Source organism: Bacillus rossius, chromosome 17, assembly GCF_032445375.1.
Source record: "Bacillus rossius redtenbacheri isolate Brsri chromosome 17, Brsri_v3, whole genome shotgun sequence".
NCBI classification, from domain to species: domain Eukaryota; kingdom Metazoa; phylum Arthropoda; class Insecta; order Phasmatodea; family Bacillidae; genus Bacillus; species Bacillus rossius.
Genome location: NC_086344.1, coordinates 9,336,211 through 9,355,857, shown reverse-complemented (window position 1 = coordinate 9,355,857; position 19,647 = coordinate 9,336,211). Strand labels below are relative to the sequence as shown.

Below are 19,647 nucleotides of genomic sequence, written 5' to 3'. Positions count from 1 at the left end.
CCGAGAGACGGTTTGGCGGACACCAAACCAACGGCCTTATCAATGGCCGAATCCTACAACCACCGGCCGCAGTCCCAATAGGCGTTCCCAGGAGACCACCGGCAGCTGTCCCAATAGGCATTCCCAGGAGACCACCGGCAGCTGTCCCCAATCAGGACTTCCAGGAAGCTGAAGAAGCCATATCCGAAGTGATAACCCAGAGACTCGTACATTACAGAGAATGACAGTTATCTATGTGTAAAGTGTTCCTCCAAGATGTCCTAGCTTCTTCTCCCGTAAAGTAACGCTCGCCACTAGGGGGGAAATTGACGCGTGCCCGCCCTTCCTATATTAAATATCACGTTACTTTACGTGATAATTAAACCCAAAAAGAGTTTTAATAAGTTCAGAAGCAATTCAGGGAAAAAGGTATTTCGGCAATAGGCCTACTCACGTAATATGCGGCAACGAATCTGTGCAACGTCGTAGGTTATAAACAAAGCGACGAATAATAGAATAATTCATAAAAGCAACCAACCATCTTCGCCCTTTATTTTTTACGTCGTTATAAACACACAAATAAACATACTTCAGAATATAATAGTAAATATGGACGAGTTATGTAAACAATGTATATTTTTCTCTTGCCACAGCTAAACATGTACATTGTGACGCCATCTTGTGAACGGCGATCTACCAACTGTATTTATATTTTATAAAAGTATAAATTTAACTAATTAAGTTGTGAAAGCAAGTTTAAATACTTTTTAATACCTAGGATTGAATATGTACATGTAATTATTTATGTCAAATTTATCTTTTCTTTTTAATTATTAATATCTAGTTTATACTTCCACCACCAGGGAAGGAAATTTCGGCGAGATTCATGCGCACGCATCTCATCCCTTCCAAAGAGGAGTTAGTTCGCCCCTCCCTTCATTTCTTCGTTCCCGCGCATTTCTCCCTATATAAAGGTGAGGTCATCCACCTGAAAGTCAGTTGATCGGCCCGACGGCCAGTGTGGCTGGATTCCGCCCACTGGCCATAGGACGATCATAGGGGGAGCAGCAGAACGACTGGCTATCCGTTTTCTGCTGCTCGCACCCCTCCTTCGCGAGTTAGGCCATCCGAGGACCTATCTCGGCCTAGGGAATTTGTCTCCCTTCCCCCCCCTTTCTGGACGATAGGGTGTACCGTGTATAAATTCTGTGTATGTTGTAAAAGCCGATGCAGGCAACAAATTGAACTGTTTCGACAATTCAGGTCAATAAAAGTTCCGTGGAAAATACCGACATTATTTTCAATCAATAGTTTAGTCCCTATCTCTCACCCCACTAGCTATTCGCCTTCACCAGCCGAGTGTGAAACCTGCCGCTAGACCAGCAGCCTGGACCTTCTCCTCCACCCAGGATACCTGGCTCTCACCCAAGAGAGACATCGGTGCGAGAGAAGCGAGGAGGACTACGCCAGCACGTAGACATCGGTGAGAAGAAGAGGAGACGAATACCAACAACAAGCTGGCGCCCAACATGGGGCAAGACCAGCAGCCTGGACCTCCTTCTCCACCCGATACCTGGCTCTCACCCAAGAGAGACATCGATGAGAGGAGAACAACACGTCAACTTTTAGCATGCCATATGAATTCAGAAGCGAAAGATAACCTGTGCTAAATTTTAATACAATGAAATAATGCAATAAAACTATTTTTATTTGATATATTTTGTTACTAGTTATGGATTGCAGAGAATAATTAAATCAATTTTGAAGATGTATAATTATTTAATTTAGGTACCAATCGTTTCTGAAGGTGCTAATGCATTTTTGCCATATATATTTAAAATCTAAACGCTTCATACAATTTGAAAGTATTCATATAATTTCAGATGAACATTACATTCTGCATTGTTGAAGCGTCAAACAACTACAACTTGATATTGATTGTTAATGCATGGTAACCTCTTTTATAAAAATCGTTGTACATGGTCGTCAGACTGCTAAATAATTTGCAAAACTTATTTATGATAGTATTGTATTAAAAAACGATTTAACTTTATCTGCTTCCTAATGTATAAAAGATATATTCGTGTAAGATCTAAACTTGTATTCTCAATGCTGCAGACATACTGAATAAATCAATTTTATGTGTACAATGCTTAGTATGATTTTTTTTTAGATACAATTATACGGGAAAATTGCAAAAGGTTAATGTTAATACAAAACTTATTTCACGAAGCGATTAAAAGACTTGTTTAAAAACACATTTAAAACTATATATATATTTCCGTGCCATGTTTTACCCTAGAGTCAGTTACGAATACCTGGCGTCTTTAATTTCTGACTTCGTTTATTCATAAAGAAAATGGCAGTTATTTACGTAACCATTAAATAACCATACATATGTAGTAGTAAACATTATCTGGGGGATACATTTACATTACATTTTTAGACAATAACCGTAGCTTAGGCTGGTATTTATAGTCGTCCCTTGAGCAATGTCTTGAGACCATCTTGGCAAAGACAGTCTTGTTTCTCAAGATGGTATTTCCACCTCCGTGTTTCATAGTCCCTGGATAAGATGAGCTTCATGAAGACTGCATGCTCAAGCAAACGCTTGTTTCACATACTTCCTGCTTGACGAAGAAATATCTTAAGACAGCCGAAAACACACGAGCATACACGAATCTTGCCAACTGGACTCGTTTGTCAAAAATTCTGCTACTTATCTCACAGAGAACTGAAATCTTAGAATCCGATGTTTTGAGATAAGATACCGCATATTTGATAAAATATCAGATTTAAATACACAGTAAAATGAAATATTAAAATTAAGGTAGAAAAATTGTATGCTTAGAAAGTTAACATTAAGTCTGAACGAATCTGATATTGTAAGCTACGTGTACATAGTAAGAAATCTAGAATCTTTTAAAACCCTTTTTACTATTTGAATCTTTAGCAGTAATTGTCCTTGTATTCATTAGCAAATGAATACGTTGACAATTCGGAGAGATTGTTTGCAATTAATTTATTCGTCAACTGACTACAATATGCATACAATAACACGAGCGACTACTTGACTGTGTTTACATAGGCCAGCCATCTTGACACACTGGTCTATATTCATGACATCCTCCCTTTTCCAACGAGTCTATTCCAGTGCTATCTTGACAGTCTGACAATTACTAATTCTACTTCTAAATACACAGTACACTAGGCTGGTATTACTTTACATTACAGGTTCATTTTTGATGGAGGAATCACGTATCTTCCGCTGCGAGTCATCTTGGGGATATGTGTATCCATGCTTGTGTTCCTTTGGCTGAAACTGGTGTTCGTGGCAGTGTTCCTATGCTGGAGGTTTTCCTTGAACCCCAGGAAGTCTGGAGAAGTGCTCCTTGAGAGTGTCCTATCAGACGTGGGTGGTTGTGCTGCTTCGCCCGCTGGATGTGGTGTCACTTCCTCTTCGTCCTTACTATTTTCCCCTGGAATGTGCGGCATTCTCCGATGTACGTGGTTGCTGAGAGTCACGGAGGAGGGACCCGAGGGTTTGATGAACCACGAGTTTCTCCTATATCTACCAGTGGGTGTGTCGATGATGTACGAGCGTGCCTCTGGTACTGGTTGAACAATTTTTGCAGGAACCCAATTCCTGTGTGCTTCCCGGTAAAGGACTTCGTCTTCTGGTAAAAGAGTGGTTGGCTTTGATTTGTTTTTGTTGAACGTTTGTGTTTCCGCTTGTCGTAAAAATTTGAGGTTATTTGCAACACCTTTTACTAGTGCTGGTAGCAGCAACTTCTCACTGGTTGGAAGCAGCGTTTTTGTCCTGCGGCCCATGAGGCGTTGGGCTGGAGAGCCAAGCCTTCCTCGAGGGGTATTCCTGTGGTGCAAGAGGGCAAGCATTGTGTCCGTCTTGTCTATGCTGCATTTGCGCAATAAATTTTTTGCCTCTTGGACGTATCGCTCCGCTAACCCATTTGAGCGGGGAAAATGGGGGCTAGAGATGCGGTGTGAGAAGTTCCACTCTTTTTGGAATTTTCCAAATTCAAAGGAGGTGAACTGTGGGCCTCCATCTGTCCTAAGTTCGTCTGGAATCCCCTGTTGAGCAAACCATCGTTTCAGTTCTTTGATAACTGCATCACTTGTAGTTGATCGTAACTGTATAAAATCAAAGTAGCCTGAATAACTATCTGCTATGACGAGGAAGTTGTCACCCTTTATCTGAAATAGATCCGATGCCACGAACATCCACGGACGAGATGGGATGAGTTCTGCACTGAGGCATTCTTGAGGAGGGTCCCGTTGTGACCGGTTGCAGGTAGCACACTTTTGGACAAATTCTGTGATGTCCTGCGTCATTCCTGGCCAGAACACATGGTCCCGTGCGAGCTGTAAGGTACCTAGGATGCTCTTATGTGGACGATGTAAGTGTGACAGCACCAGTGGTTTCATGCTACTTGGAATGAGGGTGCGCATCCCTTTGAAAATTATGTCCTTGTACACTGCTAAATCTTCTCGATAAGTCCAATATTTACGCAGGCATTCTGGTAGGAGTTCCTGTTTGGACGGCCATCCCTTCAGTATAGTTGCCCGTAAGGTGAATAGTTCGTCACAATTGTTAATGGCTTCTAGCAACTCCATAGTGCGCTCCTTTGACAATGGCAGTAAGACGTGGATTTCAAAAGAGGTTGGACTGTCTGTTTCTGGAATGTTGTGGCAGTCTCTGCTTAATGCATCGGCTATGTACAATTGCGCTCCCCTTTTGTACGTTACTGTGGGGTGATATGGCAATACCTCGAACAGGATCCTTTGCAGTCTGGCAGGCGCATCCAGGAGTGGTTTTTTGAAAATGGCCTCCAGAGGTTTATGGTCAGTCTCAATTAGTAGGTTTGTGTTTCCCCAAATATACTGGTGAAATTTTTTACATGCTGTTAATATGGCCAGGGCTTCCTTTTCCATTTGGCTATAATTTAGCTGAGCCTTTGTCAGTGCCTTTGATGCATAGGCAATGGGCTGATCTTCTTGCATCAGAACTGATGCTACTGAGTGGCTGCTTGCATCTACTGATAAGGTAACTGGTTTGTGGTGATCATAATATGTTAATACTGGGGGATTCTTGAGGCAGATTTTTAGTGTCTCGAAGGCTTTATCCTACTCTTGTCCCCAGTACCAAGCGACATTTTTCTCCAAGAGCTGTCGCAGGGGTGTCGATATTTCTGACACCTTTGGTATGAACTTGGACAAGTAGTTCACCATGCCAAGAAATCTCTGTAACTCTTGCACTGTCGTGGGTTTCTTTATTTGCTCGATTGCTTCCACTTTTTCGGGGTCTGGCGAGAGTCCTTGGCTGCTCATGATGTGACCCAGGAATTTGACTTGCTCTTTATTGAAACAGCATTTACTGGCATTTAGCTTCAGCCCCGCGTCCTTGAGTTTGGCTATCACGGTCGTTGTAAGGGATTCCAGTTTTTCCTTTGTGGGGGCATGAATCAGCATATCATCCATTGAGCATTCTGTACCTTCAATGTCTTGCAAGAGATGAGTCATTACTTGCTGAAATACCTCTGGAGCTGAGGCTAGGCCAAACGGCATGCGTTTGCAAGCATATCGGCCCCAGGGTGTTGCAAAGGTCAAGTATTTAGAGGTCCTTTCTGATACTTCTATTTGCCAGAATCCTTTTCTACAATCTAATAGTGTAAAGTATTTGGATTTATTTAAGCGAGTTGCAATTTCCTCCAGCGTCTGGAGTGGGAAATGCCGTCTTTTCAGGTTTTTGTTTATGTCAGAGGGATCAATGCATATTCTAACTTGACCTTCCTTGCGTACAACAACCATGGGCGAGACCGCCGGGGTAGGTTCAGTAATGGGTGTGATGATGTTGCTGTTTACCATACTGTCAAGCTCTTCTTTGACCTTGTCCCTTATAGGATATGGTACTTTCCGAGGTGGGTGTACTTTGAGGTTAGGTTGGTCTACTAAGTCTATATCGTAAACAAAACCCTTCAAGCGCCCTATACCATCAAATAATTCATCACATGTGTCCACAATTTCCATGCGTTTAACAAACTGTAAGCTTTCACATGTTTTCCTTCCAAGTACACATTGGTGTCCTTTCTCAACAATCAGAAACTTGATCTCTGCTACTCTCTTTCTGCTAGTTACTACTGTTGAGTGTGCTTCACCCAGCACTGCCACTGCGTCTTTACTAAAGGACAAGAGGCACTTGGTTTTTGATGGGACAATTTCCAGCTTACATTTGTGAGCAATGGAATCAGTTATGACATTGCACTGTGCGCCAGTGTCTAGCTTGAAGTTTACCTTGTATTTATTTTGTAGGGTCAATGTTTCCATCCAGTCAAACTCTGCTTCGGACCTGGCCAAACATGACACTAGAAACACTTCCTCCGAGTCTTCTAATTGGCCAGAGTTCTGCTGTTGTTCTACTTGTGAATTCACACTTGTGAGTGTTGTAACTTGCCTGGACTTGCACATGTGTGCAAAGTGCCCTGGTTTCTCGCATTTTCTGCAAGACTTCCCAAACGCCGGACATGATCTCCTTTGATGGGAAGTGCCGCACCTGGAACACTCAAACGGTGGTGACCGATTCCTTTCTGTTCCTCTTGATGAAGGCCTTCCTTTTCTATGTCTGTCCATGCGGATGGCTTCAACTGCTGGTGCATTATCCGTCTTCATCGTTAGTAATTGCTGTTTAGTTAGTTCTGCAGCTCTGCAAATTTTTACTGCCTGGTCAAAGGTTAGCTTTTCTTCAGCTAGCAGTCGTTCACGTACAGAATCCCTGTAGATGCCCACCACTATTTTATCCCTCAAAAGGCTATTTGTCAATTCCTGGAAGTCACATTTTTTCCCTTGATTTATGACAGAAGTCAGGAAATCGTCAAAGGGCTGGTTGTCCATTTGCACAATCTTGTTGAAGATATACCGTTCGTAGGTTATGTTCGATTTCGGAGAGAAATATGCATCAAATTTTGTTTTGATCTCTGTTAAATTTCTTTCTTCTGCCTGTGTGAGTGAGAAGGTATTATATATATTAGCTGCATCCGGGCCTATTATTGTCATGAAGGTGGCAACTTGTACTTCTGGACTTTTTTTCATGAGGTTAGTTGCGACAGAATACCATTCAAACTGTTGACTCCATAATTTCCACGCATTCGCCATACCTTGTTCTGTAATTACTAATGGTTTGGGTGGTTTTAAGCTTACCCCCGACTCCGTGGCCATGACGATTTCTTATTAACTGTTAACGTTAGTTGTATGTTCGTTTAACTCTTCATAACACAGTCCCGGGTTTCGGCACCATGTATTCATTAGCAAATGAATACGTTGACAATTCGGAGAGATTGTTTGCAATTAATTTATTCGTCAACTGACTACAATATGCATACAATAACACGAGCGACTACTTGACTGTGTTTACATAGGCCAGCCATCTTGACACACTGGTCTATATTCATGACAGTCCTTAACATTAAAATTGCTTTCAAACAAATATTTAGGACAGTGTTCAGTGTTTTTGCAATAAAATGTAATGTATTTGACTATAATTAGTTAATTTTGTGTTTTTAACACTTATTTCCACCTCTTGCAGTGAAGACTGGACGTATAAAATAAATTATTTCAACAAAAGTTTAATTTCTTAAACTCTTATTTCCACCTCTTGCAGTGAAGATTGGGCATATATTTTCTGTTCCAGCCCCACTTGGTTATTCTTGCAGTAATGTTTCGTCTTAACAGAAATTATTTCAGAAGAACTTTTTATATATTGTTTGAAGATTTACAATAACTTGACAGAAATTTAATAGTAAATACGTTATGAATTCTTTTGTCTTTTAATAGCTGTTTTCCACCTCTTGCAGTTAATATTAGAAATATAGATTATGAAAATTTATTTGGTATTACTCTTACGAAATCTAACATCACACAGATGCAATACTGGTTTTATTAAGGGAGTTATAGAAAAATCTGAATTTTCAAAAACCTTTCCTCCGATGTATCACCTCTGTAACAGCTAAAATAGACAGTTTTTCCCCCTTATTTAAAATAGGTAATTTATTATCTCCCACTCAACCCTCGACAATTGTTTTCATGCAAATGCACATGCCATTATAAACTTAAATCTAAAGTGGAAGAAAACCATCTAATTTTTTTATTTAGGCAAACAGGCATGTAGTTAGTCCGTATGGAGTGTTCGTTTATTTATCAGTAATATATAACATTCATTTCCTTATATATTATAATTAATTTTTCTAGTTCAAGTTACTTGGCATAGTATAATTTATTCTTGTTATAAGTACAACATTTGTCACAAAGCTAAACAGACCATTTTACTGAGCTATTATTTAAATATATTATAATAATTGGATACAAAAAAGAATTTTTTTATCTGTTTCTTAAAACTGTGTATTATTCACTAATAATTATTTTAAATTTTTTTGATAGTGTCGAGATTTGAACCATCTCAACCAGCTCAGCAAATAACTGCTCTATCAATCGAGCTACCGATGCTGTCATAAATTTTTGATAGAGATAATAATAATATCAGTATGTGCCATTATATTTTCTTATTGTTTTTAATTGATTTTAGTCGTCATGAATATAGATTACATATTTCTGACATCAAAATCATTAAATGCATCGTCTTCCACATTCATAGTAGGTACTCGTTCTGCTATCAGTATGTAAATAAACAGGTCTGTTTAGAACTAGAATATGTAATCAACATTCACAAACAAACCCTAGAATTATTTAAAACACATATCAAATTAATACGGCACTTCATACAGTATTTATATAAGTTTAAAAATACGAGGTTTACAAGAAGCAGCCATTTTCTTCACTGCACTCTGAACAAGCAATTGCTTGAGATATGTCTGCAGTGGTCTTGGCCAAGACGGTCTTATTTGTGTTCATAAGCAATGTCTCAGTGACTATGAAACATGCTCCTGCGATGGTGTTCTCAAGCAACAACTATGAGACAGGAAAATGCTCTCTCAGAAACAAGAAATATGGGACAACCATAAGATCGTCTTCATCAAGACTGTCTTGTTTTTGATCACTTGAGACAATCTCAAGAAACATCTATAGCACACAAACATTTAAAAACATATAAGAATTTCTTGACGAAGGAATTGCTCAAGACATAAATATGAATACCACCCTTATACATTCAGTACGTAAGTGGTGGTGAACCACATTAAAAAATTAATAAAAGGATTGGATATCACACATAAAGATCAAGTCATTATAGATTATTTATGGCGTATGTGAAAGCACACTATAACCTTTAGGGCTTTTGATAAAATTACAGCGTATTTTAATAAGCCTCTGAGGCTACCTTGTTTAAGAAATTTATTTTTTTGAAATTCAAACGACAGTTTCTAAACAAATGGAAGATGTTGTCTTTTTCAGGATATTATTTTACCCTCTTTGCGCTCTAAATAACCTATCAGCTATTAAACCTACCTTTTACCCTAAAATTATATTATTCAGTATTCAGATATTCCTAGTAGTCAAATATAAGAACAAACATTCCTCTTTCGAGTCACCTCAAAGAATAAGCATGACTTGTTCTTACAAAAACTACTCATTACAAACTGCAAATGTAGTGAGACGTCATAAGTTTTGGTTTTGCTATTTTTATTGGTTGTTTTAACAATGGATTTGGCCCCCAGCATTAGTAACATAAATGTGTAGATTGGACAAAACTTTAACTGTCAAGATATTTGAAAATAGTTTCTTTACTAAAAAGTAGGAAAATAGTAGTAGGCCTACACATGTAGAATATCCATAAGTTAGTTTGGGTTCAATAATGCAATGTAGCCTAACAGGAGTAATTTTGTGACCTCAAATATTTGTGCAGTTTCTCATTCTGTGTATTTTGAGGTGCTTACTTATAAATAAATTTTAAAATTGTGTGTTAAGGCTTAGCTGAACATATTTGAAATCCCTGCTTACTATCTGATCTTGTTTTAAATAATTCTGCTCAACGGCGAAACTTACGTACTGAGACATGTCCATACACTATTGCGGAGAAATGTTAAAATATTGCAAACTTTAAAATGTTTCTGACATATTAATTATTATTACTCTTGTTCACATAGAGCAAATATACCGATTACAGGAGCAAGCAATTTAAATATTATACTTTATATAAGACGATATGACGTTATTGCACTAAACTATACTACTCCGCTCTCATTGCCAACTTGACCGGATGTTTACTAAATAAGTTTACGTTATATGCATTTATGGGCAGGAGTTATTTAAAGGGTGAATTTCAAAAATGTTAATTAATGGTCTTCCATCACAAAAACATTACTTGCCTATAACTGTGTAGCTTAAAATTTATTTTAAACCAATATTTTTAGCATGTGCATATGATTTATCGGTAGGCCTGTAAGTATATTAATCAAATTATGTAATCACTTTCTGCTGTATAATTATTTACAGAAACCTCTAAAATATATTTTATTTAAAAAATACTGCTGTGTGTCTTGATTGTAACTCAAACCACTTTCAAGAGCCATGTCACCAAAAATAAATTAAAAATTATTTGATTGAAATACTAACTAAATGCGTGGCTAAAGTATTTTGTTAGATAACATTCATTCATTATCTTTAAAAATGAGATTTGAATCGTTGGCCAATAAAATATCTTACCGAAGGCCATTTATTAAATTAACGAATCTTGACGATTTGCTCCTAATTTGCGTTCTTTAATTATTCACTTTAGCAAATTATTGCGTTTAATTATACTAAAGAGTAAAACCATTTTCTTATTGCTTAGGTACATTTTATCACTCTTCCACAAGCTGTTGCGCTTCACACTGAAAGCCACTGTCTGGCTTGTCTAGCAGCAAAAGGAAACGCAGGTAGCTGAAGTCTTCGAACAGAAGGCAGGGATGATTGACCGCACTTCCAAGAATGCCCCTCCTGCTAGGTTTACGTTTGGCAACATGGCATCCCGCCCCTTTCATGCTACGGGACTCAGGAGATTATCTTCCACGGGAATGCCCGAGCCTAATAGAAAGAGAGGTCCCACGCAGGACAGAGACGGAGATAAGACCGACCTTTTCTACTTGAACAATACCACTAGCGCAGACACTCGGAATTCTCCAACAGTGGAGCGGGTCGGGTGCCGTTAATTCACCGCCGCAATCGCCACCATCTCTAGGGCATCGACTTGTGGTGGTCCCTAGCGGACAAGTGTCAAACTCTTCAAACACCCCTTCCCCCTCCCGTTGAACGACCTTGAGCTGCAGTGAATGATAGGTGGAGGGTGCGGGAATTGACAGCGGGCGACAGTGCTGCGCTCTAACGTGTAAATAACAACTAAGACGATACAGGGCGTTACGGCAGCGCACTGCAGCGGTGAAGTTCCCAAGCTGCTCATCATACGCTTCTGAAAAGGTAGAGTAAATCCTATCCACTCGCCACTTCTATACAGTATATATATTCAAAGGTAGGAGTGACACTGGTTGTTACTGCGAATATATAATTTAAAATAAAGTTACAATATTCCAAGTTTGCTTACTTATTGATTTATTTACATATTATTTTATATTTTTCATATTAAAATGCTTTGTATTTTTTGTAATAATAATCATCTTTACGTCTCTTTGCTACAGTAAGGTCATCAGGCAAGGGAAACATCCAAAACACAAAACTGGGCCAAACGAGGGGAGCAGAAAGCAGGATTACTACTCGAAGTCCCTCAGAAACACGAACTAAAGTCTCTTATGAACGGGCCACCTCACTCTGCAACTAGAAAATTGTGATTGCCCAACCTCGCCTCACCTCTTGTGTTTTTTCATACTGCAGTTTGTGTGTGGCTTCAACGCAGGCCCGCCTGTCCAGGAACGTGCGTCTCAGCGAAATTTCGTTCAGCAGACGGAAGTACAAGCCATGGAAATTGACACATATCAAGTAAACTGCATCGGATGTAAGCTGAAACAAAAATCCTAAATTAAATAAATAATTGATACATTAAAAAAAAACACATGTATGTGTGGCCACAACGCAGTTACAAATGGAATAGGGAATTAATAGGGTGCACAAATATTTGAAACATGTGTACAAGTGTGCAAGCAAGTATAGAAGCGTACCGGCAAGTGTCACATATGCAAGTACACAATTATATAAATATTAAAGTGCACAAATAAGCAAATGCATGAATATGCAAGTGTGATATAATGCAAACATGACATAGAGTGCTCCACTCCTAATTGTCATATTTTTCGTTCCCTCTAATGACCCATTGCCTTGGTTTACCACCAAGTTTTACTTCAAATAGCGGTAGATTTGGGTTACATTCAAGCAATATATACAAAAGTATCTTGAAATATTGGTGAAAGGGTCTTGCACAACAAATGTTTTGTAGATCAAATCTCAAACACCGTAGTAAAAAATATTTTAGTGCAGACAGGGCCGTCGAGAGAAAGCGAGGGTCGCGGGGAGGACACCACCAGCGCCAAGCGCTGGTTTAGTTCCGAAATGTATTTTTATGCTTGTATTTACCCTGAGAGTAGGACAAAAATTAAAATTCTATTGCTAATAAAATTCATTGGAAACCTTACAAAAATATGCAATTTTTTCCAGCAAACATTTACAATTATGTATTGCCATGGTAATTTTTAGTCCTTAGAATTATTTTTTAACTAAGGAGTTTGAAAAATTGTGGATATATGATGGGGAAGGGGACCGACAAAATTATTTGCCACCGGACCCTTAATTTCTCTCGATTACCCTGTGTGCACACCAACCTGCAGATGACTGTCTTGTCAAAGTTGCCCAAAACTCTTACACGACTCTCGGATCAAATGATGAGATCCACGGTGACGTAGACAGGGGCTTCTCCCCATGAGCCTGTTACGACACAGCCCACTTTTCCCCACCCCTTCCCGGCATTTGCACCACCGTCGTACATGCGTTGGTGTGCGAGTGTTTAAACAGCGTACCACGAACTAACGCAAGAGGGCACAGTAGTGTCCATGCCTCAACCCTGCAATTAAGTAATAAGTTTCATTGTAAACCGTTTTTCTTTAGCCCTAGTGTTTGTGTATTTCAACAAACTGGCTTGAAGCACCTTACTTTTTAAAATTAATATGTACGTAATTATGTTATTTCACAAAGACTTTGCCAGGTTACCCCAAGCGAACCCGAACTTGGCCGAAGCAGCCAAGTATTTGATTATTGTTTTTAATTAAGTTTCGAGGGCGTGCCTTAAACACATGGCACGAATTCAAACAAAATAGCATTTCATTATTAGGCGCGTAGATTCCATGATGCCTCGGAGAGCACGCTCTTCCGGCCTAGTCTGTCTTCATCACCGGCCTAGGTAGGGCCCCAGCAACCCGAGGACAGCGTCCATTGTAATCACTGATAAGTTGTTCTGTTGTATTTAAATCATCCAAATCACTATTAAACGTCCTCGGGGCCTACCGGTTGGCAGAATATTTCATTTTATCTCGTAACTGAGGTTTTTGAAACAAGAAAACGTTAATCCTTTGTGTGGCCATGAGGGTGGTTCATCCCTCACCTGATGAGTTCATGTCATCAGGCTAATCGCAGCTTAATATGACCATGTACAAGAACGTAAAGTATCTGTCTAAACGAATAAAACCGTGTGAGAGAAGTCTCTGTTTCTTACTAGCCACATATTGACCACCTGTATTAACTATGCATGTGGGACACCTTGAGAGCCCACATTCATTTCCACCTGTGCGAGCAAGCCCAACGCCGAGAGCGGGCCAGACCTGGGTAGTTTCTGGCTGACAAGGAGGGCCGAATCTCGTCTCCCCACAGGCGACGTCATGCCCTGGGAAGAGTCTCTGCCGGGTCCATGTGCCCTTTTCATACGGTAGCGCCATAGTTCACAACTCTTTCGAAATCCAACCCTCCGAGCTTAAAACAAGGGTTGTCACCCTGTCAATAAAGTTTCACAGCGGATAGGAGCATAGAGACGTATTTTGTGCCTCTCCCTACCGGGGTGTCAGGAAAGTTCGGACTTGATGCTCCACCTGCTCTACAAGCGTGCAGCAAGAAGAGCTACATGTGACCTCTCAACAGGCGGTAACCATTGGGTGTCGTTAGCGCACCTGGTGAACCTTTCGTAATTATTGGATGTCCTGGCCTTTTAGCATGAAAAGAAAAAGAACGTCCTTAAATTTACTCCGAAGGTATAGTTTCGTAATTTCTACTAGTCTGTGAAAAATTAAAAATTTTATATCTTTATTATCTATATCTATATATCTATATATTACATTATTACGATACCATATATATATATATATATATATAGCTTTAACGCTGCTGCCACCATTCATTGTCTACCCTCGATATATAGGAATATATGTTTTACACATACTAAGAGACGTTCCTGAATTAACCCTAAAAGGAAGGTTTCTTAATTGCTACTGGTTTGTGAAAAAATAACAGTTTACAGCATTAGAGTACCTATGTATTCACGCAATTGCAGACATTCGTTTTTTTAGAGTCTACCCTTGTGGGTTTTTTTAATTTGTTTTGGTGAACTGTAGTCAAAGTATGTGGTATTGTAATAATGAAATTCATTTAAATAAAGACTATTGCCCTTGTAAGGAATTTTTAATGCTTATACTTCATGTTAATGATTTATAAAGAAAATAATTGTACTGCAAACTGTTTCTTTTGTTACATTGCATTTAAAGTACATACTATTTTAAGTCAAGTTGTAACGAAAAAGTCTAATATGGGAGGCAAAAATTTGAATTGAATTGTTAAGGTCGTTCATTTTCTCTGCAGAATACGTTCTGTGCAATGAAGTAGCTGACACATTGAATTATGCAGTCTTTCCAAGGAATTCTTTCATTACAGCCGATGTATATTCTGTGTTTGATATGGCTTGTGTTTCATGTATCCAAATTTATCCCGGGATCCTGAAGATTTGATCCTAATGGCATGATCCTGTTGGCTTGATCCTGTGGTACATGATGCTTGCTGTTTTAATTCAGTATGTTGAAAGATCCCGAAAGAAATTGCGAAAAAGAAAGATTTATGATTTTAGGTTGAAAAAATTTATTTTTATTGACTTACGATCAAAATTCATTATGACAATATTTTTTTTTATGTACAGGATCTTCTGACGTACTGAATTAAAACAACAAGCATCATGTGCCATAGGATAAAGCCAACTGGATCATGCCATCAGGATAATCTGAGGTTCTGTCGCTCCATAGGACAATGTTATATGAAGATGAAGGCAAACTAAGAAAACCGTGGTGAATTTGCTATCCAGTAAAATTTCATTTCTGCACTGTATTCTTATCAGAAAACATGCTGTTTCTTTTTTATCCTTTCACTTCGCCTAAAATAGTTACGGCATGGTTTAACATTTCACTGTTATTTGCTGTTGCCCTATAAGATTCTGTCCAGAAACATGTTTAACCATTTTTTTTTTCTTTTAACTTGACTCGAAGTCTTGTTACGTCGTCATTAGGGACCGATAAACTCAACAAAACAGTTAAAGAACACAACGGAGAGAATTCACACTAACTGTCCCATTTTTAGCTTCAAAACGTAATAACTGTACTGATATGATACCTGAACCTCTGTAACAAAAATAAAAACAATACTAAATGTTAAAAATTATTAACTATACGTAGAAGATGAATAGCAAGTTTCACCAAAGCGATAATGCATTGATACTTCGTGCGTACACATCATTTATTACTTACATTTTAATTTATTTTAACGTCAGTATACGAGTCATTTTAAAAATAATTGTTACTGGCAAAACGATTAAACAGATATTCTAACTTTTCGCGCCGTTTTTTGTTTACTAACTTCAAAAATCATACTTCTCAATCAAGTTGGCCAACATCCATTGTAAAATATGTGAGTGCGTTGTCACAAAATTACCCTACAGTTTAGTACACATCCCACTTCTTACCTCCATGACACATCCCCATATCAACCTTTCAAAAAATGTGCCATTTTCCGATATCCCATTGGGGCCAATTTCTCTACACTATCATTAAAATTTGGTTAACTAAGTAGTAGTTTAAAGTTACCTAACCTTTCTAAACACCTGTTCAGCTTTTTCACTTCACCACACATTTCTTGAGTTTCACTAACTTCAAGCAGTTAAGAAGGGCTTAACTTTATAAGTACGTTTTAAATTCAATTAGAAACGGTGACCATTCTGTTTTGTTCGTTTTTGGGTAATATGAAGTTAAATTTGTAATGTGTAATATAGTTCATAAAGAAAGAAAAATATTTTTATATTAATTTTACAAAAAATTACAAATGTTATTTTTAGGTTAGGTCATTAGGTACTGTTAGAAGAAATCTTATGAACTAGTCGATGAAAAACTCTTAACGATGTGTTTAAATGTGCATATAAAATTTAGATACAAATGATAAGAAATATATAAAATATAATTATATTCTTTAAAATGTTTTGCTTACGTTAAATTGTGAAATCATGTCGTCATTCTTTTTCTGTGGAGAATACATGCTGTGCACTGAAGTAGCTGACACATTGAATTTTTGGGGTCTTTCCGAGGAATTCTTTAATGTATGTCTGAAGATCGTGCACATGAAATAAATTGCGAAACAAGACAGATTTATGATTGTAGGTTGAAAAAAAAAACTTTTTATTTTACTTACGATCATAATTCATTATTATATAACAATTATAATTATGTAAGTTACACGATTTTCCGACGTAGGTACTGAATTAAAACAGCAATCATCATAGGATCAAGCCATCAGGATCATTCTATCAGGATCGTTTGCTATACTGAACTAAAACAACAAGCATCATGTAACACATGATAAAGCCAACATGATCATGCCATCAAGAATCTTTCAAAGTACTGAATTAAAACAGCAAGCATAATGTACAACAAGAACAAGCCAATAGGATAATGCTATCAGGATCAAGCCTTCAGGATCCAGGGATAATCTTCAATATATGAAATGAAAGAATTAACTTATTTTTCTAGTCTCCATAGTTGGCTACAGTTGAGCTAAAAAACATAATATATACCAGATCGGAGTAATCAATGAATTGCGGCGGCAGTGTGAAATCATAGTTATTGTAATGTAGGCTTTAAACTGTTATTTTTCACGAACCAGTAGGAATTAAGAAAACATTCCTTCAGGGTAAATTAAGGAATGTATGTAGTTTTTAAAAACCATGTTTTTGACGTGACGTCTAATAAATCAATGAACGCCAGCTGCACGCACGAAAGTGTCCCGTTACGCACATTGTTCCGTTATGCTGTGTCCCGGTACGCTCATTGTATGCTTGCGCCGATTTCGTCAATGTTTTGTTATGATGTCATGTTAAACTATCGTCCGTAAACCGACTTTACAGACAACCAATTGTTTGGCGTGACGTCTAATAAATCGATGAACGCCGGCTGCACGCACGAAAAAGTGCCCTGTTATGCTGTGTCCTGTTAGGCTCATGGTACGCTTGCGCCGCATCTATCTCTCTTCCACTCAATTGGCCTATGAATCTACTATTATATTAAATAGGTTAAGGTGGGCTTTTCAAAAGTAGCTTTTAAATTTAGTACTGGACCACAAAATCTTCCCGCGGTATGGTTTTGCGCGCGTGTTGTTGAAGGACAAGGGCTGTCAGTTCAGCGGGAGGCGCTGGCGAGCTGACTGTCACCGATGGGGTCTCGACCACCACACCACTCCCATTTACCATCCACAGGCCAACCACACTGAAAGAAGAAACCAAGAGGTCAAGGTGCAGCTGCGGCTAAGGTTGGGCGACGACCACTCCAAGTGGGACGTCCACCTGCCAAAGCTGCTCTATTGTCTCCGAAGCCGCACCAAAAAACTTTGGTGCACCATTTGTCATCCGGGGCACGAAACTTTTGTGCGGGGCTAGCCCCCCGATGGTCGGAGCCGCAGGAGGTCCTGTGGAAGACATGCCCCTCGTCTTATGCGGTCCGGACGCCAAGGGGGCGACCCGCTAAAGTACATCGGGACGACCTGCGCTTAGTCGCGCACGGAGTCAGAGTTGACCCCACTGTCCCTTCTTCCCCGCCCATCACACCCCAGGATACCACACGGACACCGCGGGAAGGAGCAGGACCAGAAATCGCCACCCGGGGGGACACGCACACGGACGGCCCAGACGGGGGTAACCACGATCAGACACCCGAACGCACCGAACCCGACCTCCGGGAAACCCAGATCAGGTCCCCGGTGCAACTGGTCACAGTTCCGCATGTCCCCGCGGAGGTAGGGGGTCCGATAGTATGGTTCCCTGATGAGGAGGGGGGGAGAGATTTCTGAGGAGGAGGATGACGACGAGCCACTGTGGCCGCTGGACCTGAGCCTGGCGGACGCCACGTTCCTGGTGTCCGTGGACAAGCCCGAGGATGGGGAGGAGGAACCGGACAGGAGGGGCAAGCGCCCCACACGCAGACGTCGGGGCCCCGGTCAGGGCGTGCTGCGCGGATGAAAGCGAGCCGGTAGAGTTCACCCCGATCCCCGCAGAGGAGATGAGTTTCCCGACCACCCAACCGGGCACGAGTGAGCCTACCACACTTTGCCCAGTCGAGACACACACCATCACAGTCCCCGCCACACGACCACAGAGGACCCGCCGACCCCCGGCCTACCTGGTGGAGTACGAGTGGTCCAGGTCCCCGTCGAGCTACTCCAATCAGGCGCTGCCTGTAGGGGACGTTCCAGTGGCTCCAACACACGTGGCTGGACCCATATCTTCCCACCCATCAGCATCGCCCATTCCACCACCACGCTACACCCCAAGCCCACTGACCCCTCCACCCACATGTCAGCAGGTTGTGCTAGGGGGAGCGCACGGAGTGGCCGCCCCTTTCCAAGCGGAAAACGGACACGGGTCATGTAGTCCCCCCTTGTCATTCATCGAGTGGGAAAGGCATTGCGGGCAGGATCATTACCTCACCACACACCACAACTCCACCGCTCAGTGTAGGGCTCGCAGTGCGGCGGACGACAGTGAAATGCTCAGCGTGTGAAGCGAGGCGTTGATGCACATCGCGGTCTCATAGAAGGGGGGAGCATTTGACGCCGACCGCCAATGCTCCCGTATGTCGCATAGACCGCTATGCCTCATCAACATCTCGCGACGGCGTGTGCACCGAATGTGCTCGTGCATGCACCGGAGTGTAGAAATTGCAACGAGGCGAACGCCAGGTAACCAGTGCTACGTCGACGGAAGGATCCGGCCGGGTGTGGCATATCCCTCCGCCGAACTACAATAAATGTAATGTTTGTAATTTTTTCCACAGGATATTATTATACATTATATTCATTATTTAATACTTTATTTTTTCCAAAATTATGTTTCACCGTGCGACTTGTCCCGAACCTGGCCGGTTCAGTTTCCCGCGAAAATCACACGTTTCCACGGGAGGGTATGGTGGGGGAGGGGTGTCGCGCGCGGTGAGAGCGGCAGTATCCTTCCGGAGCTGATAGAGGCCGGCAGCCTCCGCGCAACACGGGACCAGAAATTCTTACGTTCACTGATATGTACTGTCCGCGCCAGGAATGGTGGCACTCGAGCTCCCTAGTCCTCGGGCTAATGGGAGGGGTCGACCACCCGCAGCGCAAGGGCGACAGCAGTAACGGCGTGGCCGTATATTCTCTTACATGAAAACATTTTAA

The 19,647-nt window shown here is 40.5% G+C and overlaps 1 protein-coding gene across 4 annotated transcripts in view; it reads right to left on the bottom strand.

The window, feature by feature from the left end:
* The window catches only part of LOC134541023 (adenylate cyclase type 2-like), a 469,698-nt gene that overhangs the window by 165,143 nt on the left and 284,908 nt on the right, over window positions 1-19,647 (bottom strand). For 3 of the 4 annotated variants that reach the window (XM_063384159.1, XM_063384160.1, XM_063384161.1), the window contains one exon: window positions 11,788-11,937. The exons of the other annotated variant lie outside the window; for it this stretch is intronic. In XM_063384159.1, the coding sequence (XP_063240229.1) occupies window positions 11,788-11,937 (150 nt within the window). The remainder of the gene's footprint in view (window positions 1-11,787; window positions 11,938-19,647) is intronic. 4 annotated transcript variants of the gene reach the window in all.